This window comes from Tubulanus polymorphus, chromosome 3, assembly GCF_964204645.1.
Source record: "Tubulanus polymorphus chromosome 3, tnTubPoly1.2, whole genome shotgun sequence".
Taxonomy (NCBI): Eukaryota; Metazoa; Nemertea; class Palaeonemertea; order Tubulaniformes; family Tubulanidae; genus Tubulanus; species Tubulanus polymorphus.
In genome coordinates this window covers 7,494,852-7,512,507 of record NC_134027.1, presented here as the reverse complement: position 1 = coordinate 7,512,507, position 17,656 = coordinate 7,494,852, and the positions used below count along the sequence as shown (strand labels likewise).

The window sequence follows — 17,656 nt, the reverse complement described above, 5'->3', positions numbered from 1 at the left end:
ACTGGTACTGTCTTTGTGAGGGTTGAAGATCATAATATACAACCAAAAAACTATAAAAACTTGCATATATTTTGTTACATAACAAGATTTATTGTCGAATAAAATACAAACTGTGCCTTTGCATTCGACATCGAAGTATTTGATAATTACAACTGACTTAAATACAATATTGGTGCCCAACCTACCTATGTACTTAATGCCACTTGCCACATTCTAGCCAAATGCAAAGCCATCAATGAATGGATTCATCATTACGAATATAAATTATAATACAAATCTTGTCTCAATGAAATATCCAGCGCAATCATAATCTTCACAGTCTACATATTATTAACATTAGTAATTACCATCATAGTACGTACTTATCATTTCATTATATATATAATAATGTTACCATCATCATCAATAATAATTTTCTAGCATAAATAATTTACAATTGTCTCAAAATAATCATTGTTATCGATAGTCAGGGGGGGGTTACAAATCAGCAGACATAAATACCCCTGCAGTTACAAGTTTACATATGTATATACTATGAATATATGCAATAATCCTATCTGTTCCCAATTATGAAATACTTGCTTTTCTCAAGAAGGTTGTCTGGAAAGGGAGAAAGCATGATTGGCAGTGACAGTTGTGTATTTATTACAATTATTGTGTCCGTTCCGATACTACTGATATAGCCAGTAGCCAGTCTGTGTACAAAATGCTTAGTATTTATAAATACATTCTGACTTTTTGTGTTGTCTGTACACTGCTATAAAATGAAACAGAAAATAGTCACCTCGATTTGGAGTAGTTCATTTTGTACATATTTTTACAAATTCTATGTCTGCAACTTAACTACGTAGTTTCTCCCGTTCCATTTTCCCCATTAATTTACACTTATTTTTTACACAAACATCCAAAACCGATAATTGAAGAAGAGCCCTTAGTAACAACATACGAAGACCCGTTGTAAAATTCCTCAGCCTGAAGCTTTCGTAGCAACAAGGTTCAGTAACCAGTAGATTTATATCAACTGGTCGTATGGACGTTAAAGGGATGATAAAAGCTTTTACATAATATGGTATGCAGTACCGAGTTAATTAAATAATACATTTCCGTAGCACTGCACACGTTTCAGATCCTTGAAAAATGCAATAAGGACACTAGATGTGTACTAAATAATTTCTCATTAGTACTCAATACGAGAGCCCTCGCTGAATAAAGCAACTTAGAATCTGAAAATGTGAACAGCACTCATGTTGAAAATCACTCTACGTATTCAATGCTGCCAGTTATAGGTTTAATTAGACAATGAAAAAATCTCACTATGAGAATATAAATTATCCGAAAATGATATTAAATTCCATCATGGAATTTGGATGAAACTGGCAACATTGAATCCTTAAATCTAAAAAGCTACAATATTTACAATCCATGATATTCTTATTACCTGAAATTCGATTGAAACAACAAAACAATTTATGATGACATGAAGTATTCATTTCTCCAATTAGTCATGGCGATCTTCATCTAGTAGCTTTAAATAGGTTATAACAAAGTTCACTACAGTAATTGGTCGTCAATGAAACAGTTGAATTTTGATTATAAGAATGAATAAACAACACAATTTATAACCAGGGTCATAACTCCCCTGCGATGGTTGGGTAAGATACGTATTTCGATGATCCAAGGCCAAGATTACAACAAATTGAAGCGCGATTATTGAAATGAAGCGGGAAGCATTGAATAAACATCCGCTGATGAATAAAACCATATATTTTTCACTCAAATTGAATGAATTAACTGACAAACCTCCACGCGTAAACACAAAACGGAAAGCAATGATTCAATTTAAGGCCAATCGAAAACTATCAATCAAATATTTCAAGAATACTCAATGAGCTTCAACAGTTTCATTTTCACGAGTTGTTAAACTTTTAGCTTTTGGCTGCATACAAGACCTCGCGACCGATTCGAACAATCTACAAAATCAATGAAAATAGAAATAACTATAGATTCTATATACAGTATCTAATATTCATACCACTCATTTCAACAATATTGCCCGAAATATAAATATTAAGATAGCGGTACGTTTTTAAATCTTATTCATATTTTATGCACTATTACATTCAAACCTACTTAGGTAGGATTTTTTAAGCCAAATCAATGCATATCAGCAAGTCATATAAATTCTTTGGACCATTTACTATACTTCTAAGGTTAAGTTAGTCCTCAGATTTTCACACAATATTCCCTATTGCAAAAAAGATCTGACTTAAACATGCTTTACTGTATCACTAAGACTTTAGTTCGATGGGTCTACTTACGTTTCTATTTCTGGTGCACAGTGTACAAATTCATGATTCCAGAACTTAAACTGAGGATTTTTGATGAGTTCGATGAAGGTGATTAAAAGACCCCAAGGATGAGGACGGTTTACTATCAAACGTTCCAACAATACCCTGAAATACAGTATACATGAATGTTGATTTATTGAGCTGAATCGGCGAAACAAGTTTGGAGATGGCAGGAATGACGTATTGAATAGCTTACCTGGTCACCTGTTCTTGTATAGCCTCAGTATTAGCTTCAACGAATAGATACAATAATGTACAACTGAAGTAATGCGTATGACTGTTCGGATAGCGTAGCTGATTCGCTACAGCGTTCAGGAACAAATAACGACCTGAAAATCAAACACGGAAAATGATTATCGTTTAAGTTGACGAAAGGGAAATAATATCCGCATGAAATGTACATAAACGAAACGAATCATTCCCTCAATATTCTTTTCGCTCCCTCCTCCCTCTCCTTACCTTCAGTATCGAGATCCACAGCTAAATTCTGGAAGATATCCATGTGCGAAGAGTGAGCGATCGTGCTCATACTCGGTGTTAACCCTTTACTGTTAATGTAGGTTATCGCCTGCGTTCCGACGTACAACACTAATGCGTTAATCAACGCGATATTATAACGATTACCCGGTTCACTTCCAACCTGCGAGAAAATTGATGGATATCAAGAGTTATATCGACCGTTAACCTTAGGCTCACCCTGTCGATGAAAAATTTTCTGCATTCTATCGCGTTAAAACTAACCTGTAAGTTACTTCTGAGATCTGATAAGAATGTAACTGGAGATCTCGTCTTCAAATACGAATCCAAATCCTGTAATTGACATTAATTCCCGTTCAACAATTGAACATTCATTAAGACAAGAAACAGTTCGTTCAACTATGAAAGCATACCTTCTTAAACGTAACCGGTTGAATCAAGTTCACATAGTTCGTCAGAATACGTGGAGCTTGAGCGATTTCTGTCAACATGTCGACTTTGAGATTCGGCGTGAACGGATCGGGCAGACGCATGTTTCGCGGGAAAGCGCTGAGGATCAAGTTTCGCATCTGTATACAATTTGGCGGGATGACGTCGCAGAACGCGTAATGATAATCGCAGAGAAACTCCGGGAAATCGTGCAACAAGACGAGTAATACTCGTAGAGTGCCCTGAAATAATCACACAGACAGCATTTTAATAGAATAGCAGGTGAAAATCCCCTAAAAAATATTGCAAATTCCTACAAGATGTTCAAACTAAATATTTTGTCATTACCCTGTATAGTAGTTGAGTTGGTTTTGTGAGGTCGGCGTTTCTTAAGAACGGAGCCAAAAACTTGAACAAATCGATCAACAGTTGAGCGTACATTCCCCAACCCTGGAAATTAAAATGAATCGAATTATACAACCACATATCGGCCAGAATAGGTTTCAGAGGGAAAGCGGAGAAGCAGGGAATGGATCTTTACCCGTTGTTGTGGAGTGATGGCCAGCATTCTACCAATGAAGACTCGATGGGAAACCAACTCCAGCCAGGCGTATGCAAAGCCGGGTGCTTTAGCTGGTCGCAAAATATGCAGTGTGTTGCTGAAATAAACCAAAACCAAATCAATAAGAGAGCATTACACGTGTGAAATGGATATTAGAGATCTGAATAACATTTATAAGTTTCTTGCGCATCAAATACTCACCAGAAGGCAGTAAGCACCTGGAAGTTAATGCTTTCTAGAACATGCTCCGGTGCATTTAGCTCGATAAATAGCATGATGAATATCCGATGATATGGCAACTGTTGAAATTCGGTGTTACGCACTTCGTGATCCTGAAGCAAAACTCCAGCAACAATTCCCAGCACCTACAACAAATGGAGATATCAAAGATTAATCATTTAATTCATATAGATTTGCGTGGGTCTCGAAGAGAAGTTCCTTCATCTCACCTTATTCAATAGGTTAATCTTTGTGACGGTATTAGCCGTGTCTCCTGAATGTTTCACTAATAGAGCTATAAGTCGCACGAATGCATCGAGCGTATGGAAACACTTGGCACGAGTCAATGTCGGGTTGTGCTGTTGTTCTCCGAGCGCTCGGTAACACAGATCTACGCACATTTCGGTCGATAATCGGAAAAATCTCGTAATCAAATCATCAGTTTTCAATATTCCCTGTTGATGCATCTGTGAAAACATGATAATCAAAGATATAAATTTACCTGTTTTTGAACCAGCTATGTATGCGACTTCCGAGACACTGCTTTCAGTAATCATTGCCATTCAGAGGATATTATCCATTAGCCAGAGGCCAGTTTTATAGACCGGTACCAACTTTAACCCGGGGGTTAACTCAATTGAAAATGAATTGGGTTTAGCCCTGGGCGAAAGTCAATACCAGTCTATAAACCGGACCCGGGATTTTAATAATACCAAGCAGCTGGTGAAAATATTAACGCCTACCTGTCCAACAAATGCCGAGAATGCTTTTGTACTGTCTCTACCAGCGGCAGCAGAGTGATACATGTTCACCCATTCTCTAAGTAGGAATTCAGTTTTTTCGTGCAGACCCGGTGGATCGTCGAATTCACGAGCTTGGGAGATACCAGAATGCATCATTGAAGCGGGACCAGTCGGGCCAGTCTGAGTGCGTGAGTCCAACAGGCCTCCGTCATTGTGCTGTCGGATAGTCTCAATCAAAGCTGTCAAACTGTTAAAACAATATTTCAAACGTTGATCAACAATTTCATAGATAACTTTCGCTAGAAATAATGAAAGGATTGAAGACTCACCCATCAGGAGCTTGTCTAGAATGAAGCGCTATCCGTGCTAATGTTTCAATTGTATTGTACATATCAGCCTGGAAATACATACAAAAAAATTCATACAAATCATACGTATAACCCCTGAAATGCACGTACCAGATTTTCCATTTGCATACATATATTTTACCTCGTTAATTTGGGTACCATGCTTTTCTTCAACGCAAAATCGTTTTACAAGCTCCATCGCAAACGCAACAGGCACGTAACTCAAACCATTGTCCATTGACTAGAACGAAGAGAGAAATAGAGGTACTCTGTACAGAAATTTCTAACACATCATTTATAGAACAGTTTTATAGGACTAAGTTTAGGAATAAGAATTACCTGCGCAAGGTGTAAATCATATTGTTGCATGTTTACTAGGTGATGTCTGATTAATATCTCAACAGCTTCAACATTATAACGATAGTCTTCTCGACAGTCGATCAAACATCTGAATATGCAAAACATTTAGTGAATCATTTACTCGCAATGACTTTGATATTTGATTTGTCTAAGGGAGAGAATACTGTACCTGGTGACTTGTTTGTTAGTCCATTGTGGACCGTATGCACGTGGGTCTTGAAGTCCCTTCAGCACGAGCAGATGACAATCTTTGTATCTGATAACACTTTCATGTTCCAGATTTATAGATGTGATGCCATCTAACAGACCTTCAACAGCCTAAAACAAAATGAAAATAATTGAATACTGGTGTATGAAAAACTTCTTTAAGTTTAGTCCTGATAATTACGCCTTCACTGGAGCGCTATAAAGAAGCCATTATTAAAACTCATGATTTTGAAGATATTTGCGGAATTATATCTCACCTTCTGGAGCAAAGATAAAGCAGTAACAATCTCTCGAGATGTCCTAGCCAACATTACAGCCTCTAGCAGAGCAGCCAGTGGTGATGACATAATTGCGTAACTAGTCAGCATATTATTAGGCATTATAGCCTGGATATTCTGTTCAATTTCACGCACGAGTTTATCATAAATCTGCGTAATTTCATCAGTTGCGCTGTGGGTCTAAAAATACATGATAACCGCAAATAGAATGGACAAGATTAAACAATAGCGCATTCTATTATGTATTGAAAATTTTCTTCACTGAAAATGATAGGATCTCACGAATGTTAGCTACTCACAGTTTGAACCGGTTGCTTCATAAATCCTGCAGGTTGCGGTGGTTGTTGTTGTTGCTGTTGCTGCTGCTGTTGCTGCTGCTGTTGTTGTTGATGTGGGAAGCTTTCCGGAACCGTCGGTAAAAATCCAGGAATATTGCGAGCGAATTCCTCATATACAGCGATCTGTTGTTGAGTTACACCACCGACCTACACGCAAATGACACATCATATTATGCGACTTAAAATCAATGGCCTGAAACTTATCAAGACTAAAAGTCCCAACATCTGATTTCTAACATCAACGTAAAGACTTGATTAACCGATTTATCAAGAAAATAAACAAATCTTAAACTAACCTTTAATCTAATTGGTTCGGGCATTCGCTCAGCCTGATATGTCAGTACCACGGGGTCGCAATACCTGCGTCCTTCATTTCGAGCGTGTTTACGAAGTTCATATTCTGTGGCCAGTCGTTTATCTATTTCAGGTATGGCTTTCTCTACAGCTGTTTTCTGGATAAATGCACACGCTAACTCGACGTTTTCTGATGCTATCACCTGACATGCCTGCTCTAGGAGCTCTTTGGGAGGCTGTGTCTGTAAATTACGGAAATCCAGTAAGAAATCAATAATGAATAAATGTAGAATATTTTAGAATTATGAAAAGTTTAGATTATGAAGTTTTATTCAAAGAAATCAGCAAGTTTCATTGGGCCGTATCAGGGGTCATAGGCGTAACAGGTAAGTTAAATAGTCCACTAGGAACCATCCACGCAATGAGAGTGCTTAATATTGTTTAATACTTACAGCAGTTACCCGCAAAGCTTGTAAGAATAAACTCTTTAGATTATTAGTGATACTAATAGTCAGTGGTTCTCGACATGTGATCAGCGCCATTCCAGCCGTCATATTACGCACCATGTGATGAGCAGCAGCACGCATTCGACCTTCCTCAGGGTCAAGGGCGAAGTCCTAACAGATGAAATCAAACTTACATATAATTACTCCTTATTTGCAATAAGAGTAAAATATTCACAGCAACTACATATAAAACGAATGCTGATGACGATTAAGACGAACCTTTTTAACGATTTGCTCACAGGTTGTTAATGCTATTTTGATTGATCGCTCAACAACTGGAGGCAACAATTCCTGAACTGAGCGTTCAATAGCCTGGCGTATGCATTGCTTCAGTTGCGGATTTGCTTGTAGAAGCAAAGTCTGTAAGCACAGAACAATAATTGTAATACATGCTCCTAAAGAGAAAACCTAATAGAAATTTTGATATTCTACACGCTACTTGTTTATTGTAAGATCGAAGTTATACCTGGTCATTGATGTTTATATGAGGTGTTATGCTAGTAATCATACTAGTGTTGATATCTTGATATGAGAATTGCGGTTGAGGTGGAGTAGTAGCAGCCGGTGTGGTGGTAGTCACTGAAGCGATGGACGATGGGGTAGATACTGCTGGCATCGGCGGCAGCTGTACGACCGATGTGCTACTGACAATTCCCGGCGCTGTTAGAGGTACGCCGGGAGATTGCACCACCAATGACGGTTCTTCAGGCTGTAGTGCTACGGGCGATGGTTCCTTCGGTATGACTTTATTACTCGGAGGTGAAAGTTGATGATCGAGTACCATTAATCTATCCATACTGCTTAGATATCCGTTATTCTTCAGCTCCTGTATAAGCAAAAGAATTTTTACTAAGGGTCCAGGGAAAATTGAGAAAACAGAAAAGCAAAAAATATGCTCACATTTATGTCTATGTTGAGAGTTTTACATAAAACCTCGATTTCAAATTTGAGATTAAGTTTAAGATCAGGTTCATGGTGGAGTTCATACAGAGCATTCATAATTGCCATGGTCCATGGGTTTGGTGGTTTGAAAACCTGTAATGAAAAAAGACAAAACGAAACAAAATCTCAAAATAATCTGCAAATGGAAAATAACATGCCCACTAAGCAGATATAGGTTACCTTGCTCTTAGCACATGATTCGACTACTTTAGCAACAAATGGCACAACATACAAGAGTTCTTGTGATCCTTTATGGTAAGCCTCATAAAGTAGTGATTTCAAGTCAATATCCTATAAAATGGGAAAAACAACTTATCATCGTAGACATTAAAAGAACCATAGAAAATATGGGTTGCGAAAAGTCATATGCAATGCATTTATAAATACACTTCATGACTCTACTGACACTGTTATCAACTTACTGTGGGACTGAATTTCTTGAGGTTAACACATGGCATTACTTACATTGTGGAGTATCGGCTTGTTTTTAGCCAATGTCAACATTCCCAGCCAATGACCAAGATTTTTCAGCAGCGAACGATCCGAAAAGTTAGCGACTCCTTTATCACTTCGCAACAAAATCTACAGTACAAATAAGAATTGTTCATTTCAATGCAGATTCCAGATTTACCGCAGAGTAAAGTACTTGCAATGCTAGAAAAAAATCAGGCAACGAATCATAGACGAGAAATAACTGTTCACCTTGATATTACGATAGGTTTCCTTGATGACTGTTGCTAGTAGGTTATGTTGGCGGACGACGTCAATGAAGTTCGCGTAGAGAGTATGAAAGTTTGGTTCGATGCTCGCTCGTTTCATTACGAGATACTGAGCGACCCATACACAGTAATCATCTCCGACGCTTTCATTTAATTCTTCGCCCTTTATACGAAAACCAAAACCACATTTTGTTTAAACACTTCAGTTCATTACGGCACATATCATATCGATGCAGGTAAAGATGCATTGCAGGCTTGACCTACGCCAACCTTCAGAATTTTATTCGAAAGCATTACCTTCTGTTGCATGTTTGATTGCGATAAGTTATTGAAGATAAAGAATACTTTATCTTGAATGGCTTCGCGTGGAACGAGAATTTCTTCTTTGTCTTCTTCATTACCGGCGAGTAATGTATCGATATTTGTAGCATTCGCAATCGACGGCTGAAAAAATGATTGATGCAATTGTAGATAAACTGCTCATGTACTAGGGATTACACGGTATCAAACATTTGTTAAGATACTCTTCATGAGTTTTTGATTATATGTTAAGAAATCCAGTTTGTAGTCTCCTCCTGAAAGAATCAAGGAAAATGCAAAGCCAAATATACCATAATTATTAGTGCCCTCATATCATACATTATGGACAGCAAGATCAATAGAATTTTTAACAGAGCAACCGAAGACCATTTCACTTGTTACGTCAAAACATACTTTTACATTGGCCCACCGGTATTGCTTTCATCACAGTGACATGAATAAACTTGTGAAATAGAACATTGTTACTTTCGAACAGGAAAAAGAAATGTTTTTAGTACAAAAAGCAAAAAATATTGATCATTATTCATGCTGACTTAAAAGCTAATAAGCCATGAGCATAAAATGAGTTAGTTAGCCTGTAGCGGAAAAGCATAGAACTAGTCAATGTTAAACATCGGAATAGCAGAAAAATACATCCCGACCATCCCCGCTCTTAATTACATATTGAGAAGAAATTCAGCTTATTTTGAAGAGCAGTGCAAGGCATGAATTTAAGAGCAATTTAGCAAATAAACTGAAGAAGTTTGACAAGAATTTTTACCCGTCGACTTTGACTGTTTTCTTCATTCGACTACAAACAGCGATACATCGATTTACATTCATGTATTGCTAAGTAAAAGATTTCAACTGGATTCGAATGGTACTTAGTCTTAACAACAACACACCGATTTAAGTTAATACTGATGATGTGAGCTAAGCCAAATGAATAAAGTTATTGATGAGACAACTTAGCAATCTACAACTCCAAACAAAAGCGGCTATCTGACCGAGCTCACCTTAGTAACAGCTTTTCCAGATCCAACAGGTGCAGGCGTAGTAGTAGTAGTAGTTGTGGATGAAGATGAAGAGGCTATTGTTGTGGTCGTTGTTGTGGTAACGAGAGTAGTATCCGGAGATGTTAACGGACCAGTCGGACGATTAGGAGGTTCCTGAGATCGAGCACCGTATTCAATGTACTCCATCAGATGAGGTGGAAACTGATTGAAATGCGCAATTGATGCTAAATGCTGACAGTACTGCGGATAGTCCTTCAACCTGGAATATCGAATTTCATAAACTCAATAAAATTTCAAATTTGCTATCACATCATCAGGAAATCTTAACTCAAATTCACTAACCTGGTTTTAAAACGGTCCAATGCCGCTATTCCGAAATTGAACATCTTCGTTCCGTGAGGTTTTCTCAGAGCTTCCAACACATATCTAAGAGCTATTCCAAGTGACATATACCTAATCGACGAAAAATTGTCATTAAGATTTTTGTTATATCAATCACAATTAGAAGAACATACATTTTTTGGAATTGGGGGTATTTTTGTTATTCAACTTACGTAACGAGTCCCTGTTCTATGATACCTCCGAAGAGGACGGCCGTTGTGTGAAGCTCTTTATCTGGATATTGGGGGAAGAAGCGATATTCTTCAAATAAATTGCGTAGCATACACTGGAACACTTCGCGTTCCTTGCGATGCGAATCTTTGAATCGTTTCAACATCTCCAACACTTCGTCGATCGATATGGTCGGATGCGGAGGGTGGTTGTAAATTCGTTGGAAGTACGAATTCGCTTCGTCTTCGATCTCTTTCGAGAACTGCTGCGACATTTCCGGGAATATGCTCGACATGTCACCACCGGAAACCGAGCTCACTGAAACAAACACAAAAAATCACAACGTTTTATGTGTTGAATCAGGAAGTATTTTCTGCTAAATAAATACAATTGTAACAGGGTCCCTACAGATCATTCATTCCTGGATATAAGGAGTTTTAAAAGGAAAAAAATTTCGAGGGACTGTCAAATCTTTTTCCTTTACACTACCTAAACTCAGTTTTTAATTCGGTAACTGAATTTTAAAGGAGTTTTAGGCATTTTGCTCAAGCCAAATTTATCAAGTATCAAGCGCCTTTAAAAACATTTTCTATTTAGAAGGAGTTTAAAAGGAATCAAGTAGTAGGGAGCCTCCAAGGGATGTCAAGACTAGCAATGCATAGTAGCATAGTAGCCCATACAGCAACACTTAACATAAACTATGATTGATGATGAAAATGAACGCACCTGGTCGAACATTTTGCTGCTGTTGTTGTTGTTTTAAAGCTGATTCGGCGCTGAGTGACGTCAAAGATGGTGCGGTACGATTCATTTGAGTAGGAGTGCGGCCACTGCCAATAGCGCTAGCAATACCTGGGCTACCAGCCATACTTCCACTAATACTCGTGCCGATACCGCTCGGTATCCCGGTCGACATCGTTGTCTGCATTGTTAATCCTTGTAACTGTGACGCGAGTGACTGCATTGTGTTAAAGCCTTGCTGCGATTGCGACGTTTGAGGTAACGACGGGAAACCTTTTGCCGGAGATCCAGGCGCATTGTTTAACGGGAATCCGGAGACGAGACTCGTAGCAGCCGCAGGAATAGCCGATCCGACCGAACCTAATCCGAGACTATTCATCATCGTGTTGTTTGTACTGAGCGTATTCACCATTGGATTATTCAGCGAGTTATTCATCTGGTCCATCTTCAAATATAAATACAACCATACAATTGTCTAGATTTTCAAGATCTATCCATAAACTATGAGGCTATGACTAGCCTCATCAGTTGATAAATAAGACTTAGTGATAATGGATTCAAATGGCCATTAAAAGACTTACTGGGCCACCTACTGGAATTGGTTTAGAGCCGACGACACCGGGTCCGACTGACTGTTGTTGTTGTTGTTGACGAGCTTTGTTCATAAAGATGCTCGCATTGTTCACCATCGTCATTATTATATCAGACAGTTCTTGAGCAACGGATCTGAAATAATTGACATAACACCGTAATAACATGTGTGCTATCATTGCCATGTCGATGAAAAGCTGAACTCAGGTAATTTCACCGATGAGCAGTTTTTAAGCCGACTGCGAAACAAACATCATCTTATTAATAACTTACGGTGCATAAGCCTGAAGGCACACGAGCATTGTGTTTAAGGTTTCAGCGGGCAACAGTTGACTTTTATTCTGAAGTGTTTCCTCTTTCGGCGGACCACCGACCAGCTGGGGACAGCGACGTTTCAGGAAGTTGACTACTGCTTGAACAAACGGTTCCTACGAAGAAATATTTCGATATGCAGATATCAGTAAATACAAAATCTATCGTAAAATTCTAACCAGACTAATTAATATTTCTATCCTACAGCGATTCTAGTATGAAATGACAAAATGTTTCTCAGTATACGTACCCCATGCTCTCGTATCTTATCTGACATCCATTTATCAAGTTTGAGATATTCTCGTCTTGAAGCCAAACATGCCAGGTCAATCACAAATGCGAACGGAGTTGCGTTCAACAACATTGACAATGCCTAAAATTCGATGACAAAATACATAATATAACTCTTTAAGAAAGCTATTCATCCTTTCAAAAAAGTATTTAGCTAGGTTAGACTTTTACAAACAATTTCAAGAGAATGCTTCTTTATAGACTAGGTACTGAAATTAACCTCAGTTTATGAACTCAGCCTAGCATGAATTTTGAACCCCCAATCAAGATAATAGTTGAGTTTTTTTTAGTTAAGTTGGTTAAGTTTCAAGTACCCATGTATAAAAAAACCAGGCGAAGATTGAGAAATTTTGCCAGTGAAAAAGAACTCAAATACTCAAATTTCGGTAGGAAATTATCTCGCTTTGTCATTAAGAGAAAGCTAGAAATAGGATGGTGATGTACGTGTGTACAACTAGATATTAGATTAGTTATGATTTGAACTAGAAACAAAAGAACTAACAATTGAAAACTGGTGATGTTATGCTTTCAAAAACATTTTCGAAAAACAACGAAAGTAACTGAAACAAAAATAATCAACAAATCCAAAGGCCAACATATCAAAAGAACAAATAAAGTCAGAGGAGGTGTAATATAGAACATATATACCCAACCATGACATACAGAGTACTGAAACAATCAAAACATACAATTACACCTTTCAGCAGGTAAAATGATGACATTCAATGAAATGAAGCTAAATCACGTCGTCAAGTAGAAAAAAATGAGTTAAAAATCACAGGGCATACACACAGAAATTGCAAAATGCTAAATTATCATAGTCTTTAAGTCATGCACGTACCTTGAGATCCTGAGCGACATCCAGTATTCTAGATAGTCTAGTTTGGTCATGGTGCTCGCCTCTCATATACCACTCAGCCATAGAATGCATGATCAGAGTACGAATAGTAGTTGACTGACCCTGTTTTAAGATACATAGTAGATAATACAGGTAATGTTCAAATATCAAAACTCAATCAAGATCAAATGATATACGCGAGTGATTACCTGGCAATGCCACGCATAGTGCAACACAATGGCAGAGTTTGGATGATTGCCGAGGAAGATGGGCATTAATGAGGAAATTAATTCATTTTTTAAAGTATTTCTCGTTGCCTGAAAATAATTAAGAAATTTTATCAAATTATGGCATTTCGGAATTGCAATAGATTGACCGGCGTATATTGATACTTGCCAGTTGCAATAATCCAAGGACTAACATGTCGGGACAGTTTTGCATCGGAAACTTGAATAACTCTGATATCTGTTGATAATGTCCCGCTTCACTGAGGCGCAAAATCGTCTCAATCAAATCAAGCGATTTCCTGGAAATAACAAAACGATGACGACTAAGAATCTGATACGGTAGAAATTTCATCAAAAACGAGTAATTCTTAGATTACCCACCAGGTGGCGATTTCTCTGTTGTCGTCGTCCGGTGGAGTTTTCAGTACGTCGATAACTACGTGGTGACATGGGTAGTCAGCGAAACAGAAAACGTCCGGGAATTTCAATGAGTACTGAATCCACGATAACTAAACAAAAATAGGCGAAACATTACATTCAAAAACCTGATAACAAGCAGCTAACACGGATAAATGTATCTTGATAGTGTGTTTCTACTTGTTAGTTACCTGTCCTTCAGAGCTGGCCTTCCAAGGTCGGTAGATCATATCAACAGGAAACATTTCCTGTTTTAGCGCACGCTGCAATGCTTGAACTAGCAGCCTAAACCCTGCCTTACTTGGTACCATGAATCCGGGAAAATCCAGTTCACCGACAACATCTTTCCAATTGAGATGAGGCGCCTAAAAGAGAAATATCAATGAATCAAGGCAATGCTAATGTAGCATTAAGCCTTCGTGGAATTATTTAGGGAATTTTAATACGCACCAAATCTTGCACGACCTGTACAAATACATCCACGTTCCATGACCCTGTGGTGTTGCCCTCCGAGGGCTTGTCTTTCTCTGGCCACATGCTAGACCCAGTCTGGTTTACCGACTTAAGTGAAAAAAACAATCAGAATTCAGTTGTATTACAACAAGGAGACAAATATTTGCATTGTGGCAAATTTTCAAGGAATAATTACCTGCACAGATATTGAATCAGTTAAACCTGATGGATTTTTCGCCATCATAGCGAGGACTCTAGCTATAGAGGTAGGAGTTATATCACGTACACCAAACTGCATTAATGTACTACGACATTCATCAACACTAAAAAGAAATTCAAACAGGGTCATCAATTATAATCTCTCAATCCTCAGTATGCACCATCAACAATAATCACACACATACCTAGATGTGCATCCATATCCAGCTTCATGGATCATATCCGGAAGCGAGCTTTCCAATACAGCTTTCGGCATGTTGGCTGTCACGTCGATCGTTAGTTTAGCTAAAGGAATGTCTTGTCCACTTGAGTAGAGCAAAGGCGCGAGAATCACTGGAACTTGATCCTTTGGGAATTCTGTTTAAATAACAGGCAATTTTCAGATACCGGTACAACTTTTTTACAGGGACATTCAATCTATCTCCATATAATATGACAGATAAAAATAGGTTTAAATCTCTCTAGATGTAATTCATACACTAATCTAATCAAGAACTTTTTAACTCTCGGTATTATCTTACATACCTTTTCTGATAGCCTTCAGAAAGGCTTCTTTTTGATCTGCAGTGATTCCGAATTGATCTTTTCTATGTATGAGATGTACCAATAGTAAATGTAATATTTCAACAGATATATCTGTTAAACCACTCTCTTGATTACTGTTCGTATCTGAAATCATTGATGTTCACGTATTGGTGAAACTGTAAAAATGGAATTTTTTTCATAGCGAGTTATATCAATGAACACTTACCAGAATCAATGTATAGTCGAATGAGATCCGGAAGTTTCTGAGTAACGAACTGCGCAGCGTAATTCCTCGTTTCAGAATTTGAAGAGTTCAACAGCGCAAGTCCGAACACGACTTCCTGTACTCGAGACAACCGCAATACTTTACTCAATTGAGTATAAAGCTGCGGAGAAGGTTTTAACGTCTGCAACGGAACAATTTCAAAAACTTATACTAACTGACAATTTACATGAAATTAAAACTTGGAACAACTGTTTCGAAAGGTGAAACCAGCGACTAGATACAAAGGGAAATTTAGAATGAGTCAAATTTCTGGCACCTCTAACCTGTTAAGACCGAATAACTAGGTTCTGCCAAGCTCAACTTAGTTAAGTTAATGTATGGACGTATAATCTAGTTTATACGTCCATGTAACAAGTCAGAATTCATTGCAACTTAAACATGAACATATTCGCGAACTACATACGCTACTAACCTTTTGATGGTTTAAAGGTGTATCAACAGCGTAACTTAACAATGATACAAAGTTGGGCTTTTGTAACAATGAAGCACACTCTTGAATAAGATACTGTGTCTGAGAGAAAATTATACCAAAAAAATATATAAAAATCATATATATAACGCATTCACCAGTAAATACATTAGTAAGTGACGTAGATGGTTTAATATTGCCTAGGCTCTACCTGATGAAAATCCTTCCCAGAATTTTTACCATCACTGCTAAAATCAACATGTGAGAAAAGACACCTGAATAGATGCCTGTCAGCCTCAGCACCGTGCTGAGAAACGAGCTGCAAATAAATGGTTTACATTTACATTTTTGAATACATATTAGAGAGATGATAAAACTAAGCATTTTCAAGCAGGCCAATAACTAGTTAAGTTTTGCTTTGAGACTAAGCTAGGGTTTTGGCAGTGGATATTTTGCCCATGCGATATCATCCCAGTTATTGTTATTATGCTGATAACTCATAGTGATTGATGCATGCGAAAATGAGTTAAAGATACAGAAGATGGCTCAGTATTCGAACCTGTGCCAGCTTATTGCTAGCCCAATTTCCTAACCATAATTAGACCTTACAATGATGGTGCAAATTTTGCGGATGCATTAGATTATAGTAAATGATATTTTGCCAAAATCTACAAGATATGCTAATAAAAACAGAAATAAAATTATTTCATTAGACTTAAGAACAGGTCTAGGGTCAGATTTACAGCTAGGGATAGGGTTAGGTCGAGTACTGTATGTACTGTTAAAACATTAAGTCGGATTCCATGAACCTTGGTGGTCTAGTGGAAATACACTGCATCTCCGTGCGCATGCAGGGTGAACTTCAGTCGACTATAGTCGAACTAAGTAAAACCGAATGTCAGTTAGTCGGAACTATAGTTTATAAATGGTCGACCATGGCCTATATCCAAGATGGCCGACAATGTGAAATAATTTTCGACCAAAGTAAAATGCGTTCGGTCATTAGTTCTGACCACTAGTTGACAAGCTACAAAAATCTAAGTTCGCCCTGGGTGTAAATTAGCTTATCAGAATGAGCTATTAGCAAAATAACGTTAACAGGAATATTGCTGCATTGGCAAAATAGATCACCTGCCTACAATTATTATTACCCTTTACTACAACCGTGCTTCCTGGTCCCTTTCATTTTCATTTCATATCCAACAATTAAATTAACTAAGCACAAATACAAATTAAATAAAGATCAATACCTAAATGATACACTTATTTTTGAAAATTCAACATAAAAAACATTTCGAATATCTTTTGTCCTAGATTTTTTAGCATTGTTTTTGAAAAATGTTATAAAAAGGAAAAATAAAAACGAAGTCTCCTCCACCATATATCACAAGTTTAAAACTTACGTATGAGATTTCTGCTATACTCGATTTGAAGTTCTTTTTCGTCAGATTGGCCACCGAATAACTTATTTGAGACAAGGCAAAGGACAGCGAATCTAGATTCATAATTCCATAAGAACCGTCGGGTCGAAAGCCCCAGACAACGCCAAGCCTTCTTTATTACTAAATTAAACGAAATACTACAACTTCCAGGTGTTAACTCGCCCACAAACCCGAGATTGCCGTGTAAAATGTTCGTCATGAGCGAAATTTAACTGGTTAATTTGACCACAATCGTCACATCATGGCGACATTATTCTTACAGCGGCCA

At 37.7% G+C, this 17,656-nt stretch overlaps 1 protein-coding gene across 1 annotated transcript; it reads right to left on the bottom strand.

The window, feature by feature from the left end:
• Nucleotides 1–69: 69 nt before the first annotated feature.
• LOC141902437 (CCR4-NOT transcription complex subunit 1-like) lies at nt 70–17,649 on the bottom strand. Its single transcript, XM_074790156.1, is given in 47 exon segments — nt 70–1,970; nt 2,319–2,453; nt 2,545–2,677; nt 2,808–2,988; nt 3,090–3,158; nt 3,239–3,496; nt 3,603–3,704; nt 3,796–3,913; nt 4,018–4,181; nt 4,266–4,502; nt 4,779–5,025; nt 5,108–5,175; nt 5,268–5,366; nt 5,465–5,573; nt 5,655–5,803; nt 5,950–6,150; nt 6,270–6,455; nt 6,605–6,844; nt 7,055–7,219; nt 7,328–7,468; nt 7,575–7,934; nt 8,009–8,143; nt 8,231–8,341; nt 8,516–8,632; nt 8,753–8,932; nt 9,067–9,213; nt 9,851–9,880; nt 10,086–10,344; nt 10,428–10,538; nt 10,640–10,955; nt 11,364–11,823; nt 11,960–12,104; nt 12,210–12,397; nt 12,532–12,654; nt 13,414–13,533; nt 13,620–13,727; nt 13,807–13,936; nt 14,019–14,146; nt 14,246–14,419; nt 14,505–14,615; nt 14,704–14,830; nt 14,912–15,083; nt 15,252–15,395; nt 15,478–15,658; nt 15,950–16,048; nt 16,158–16,265; nt 17,350–17,649. Coding segments are annotated over 47 exon segments (7,476 nt in total). The 5' UTR covers nt 17,452–17,649; the 3' UTR covers nt 70–1,882.
• Between the last annotated feature and the right edge of the window lie 7 nt (nt 17,650–17,656).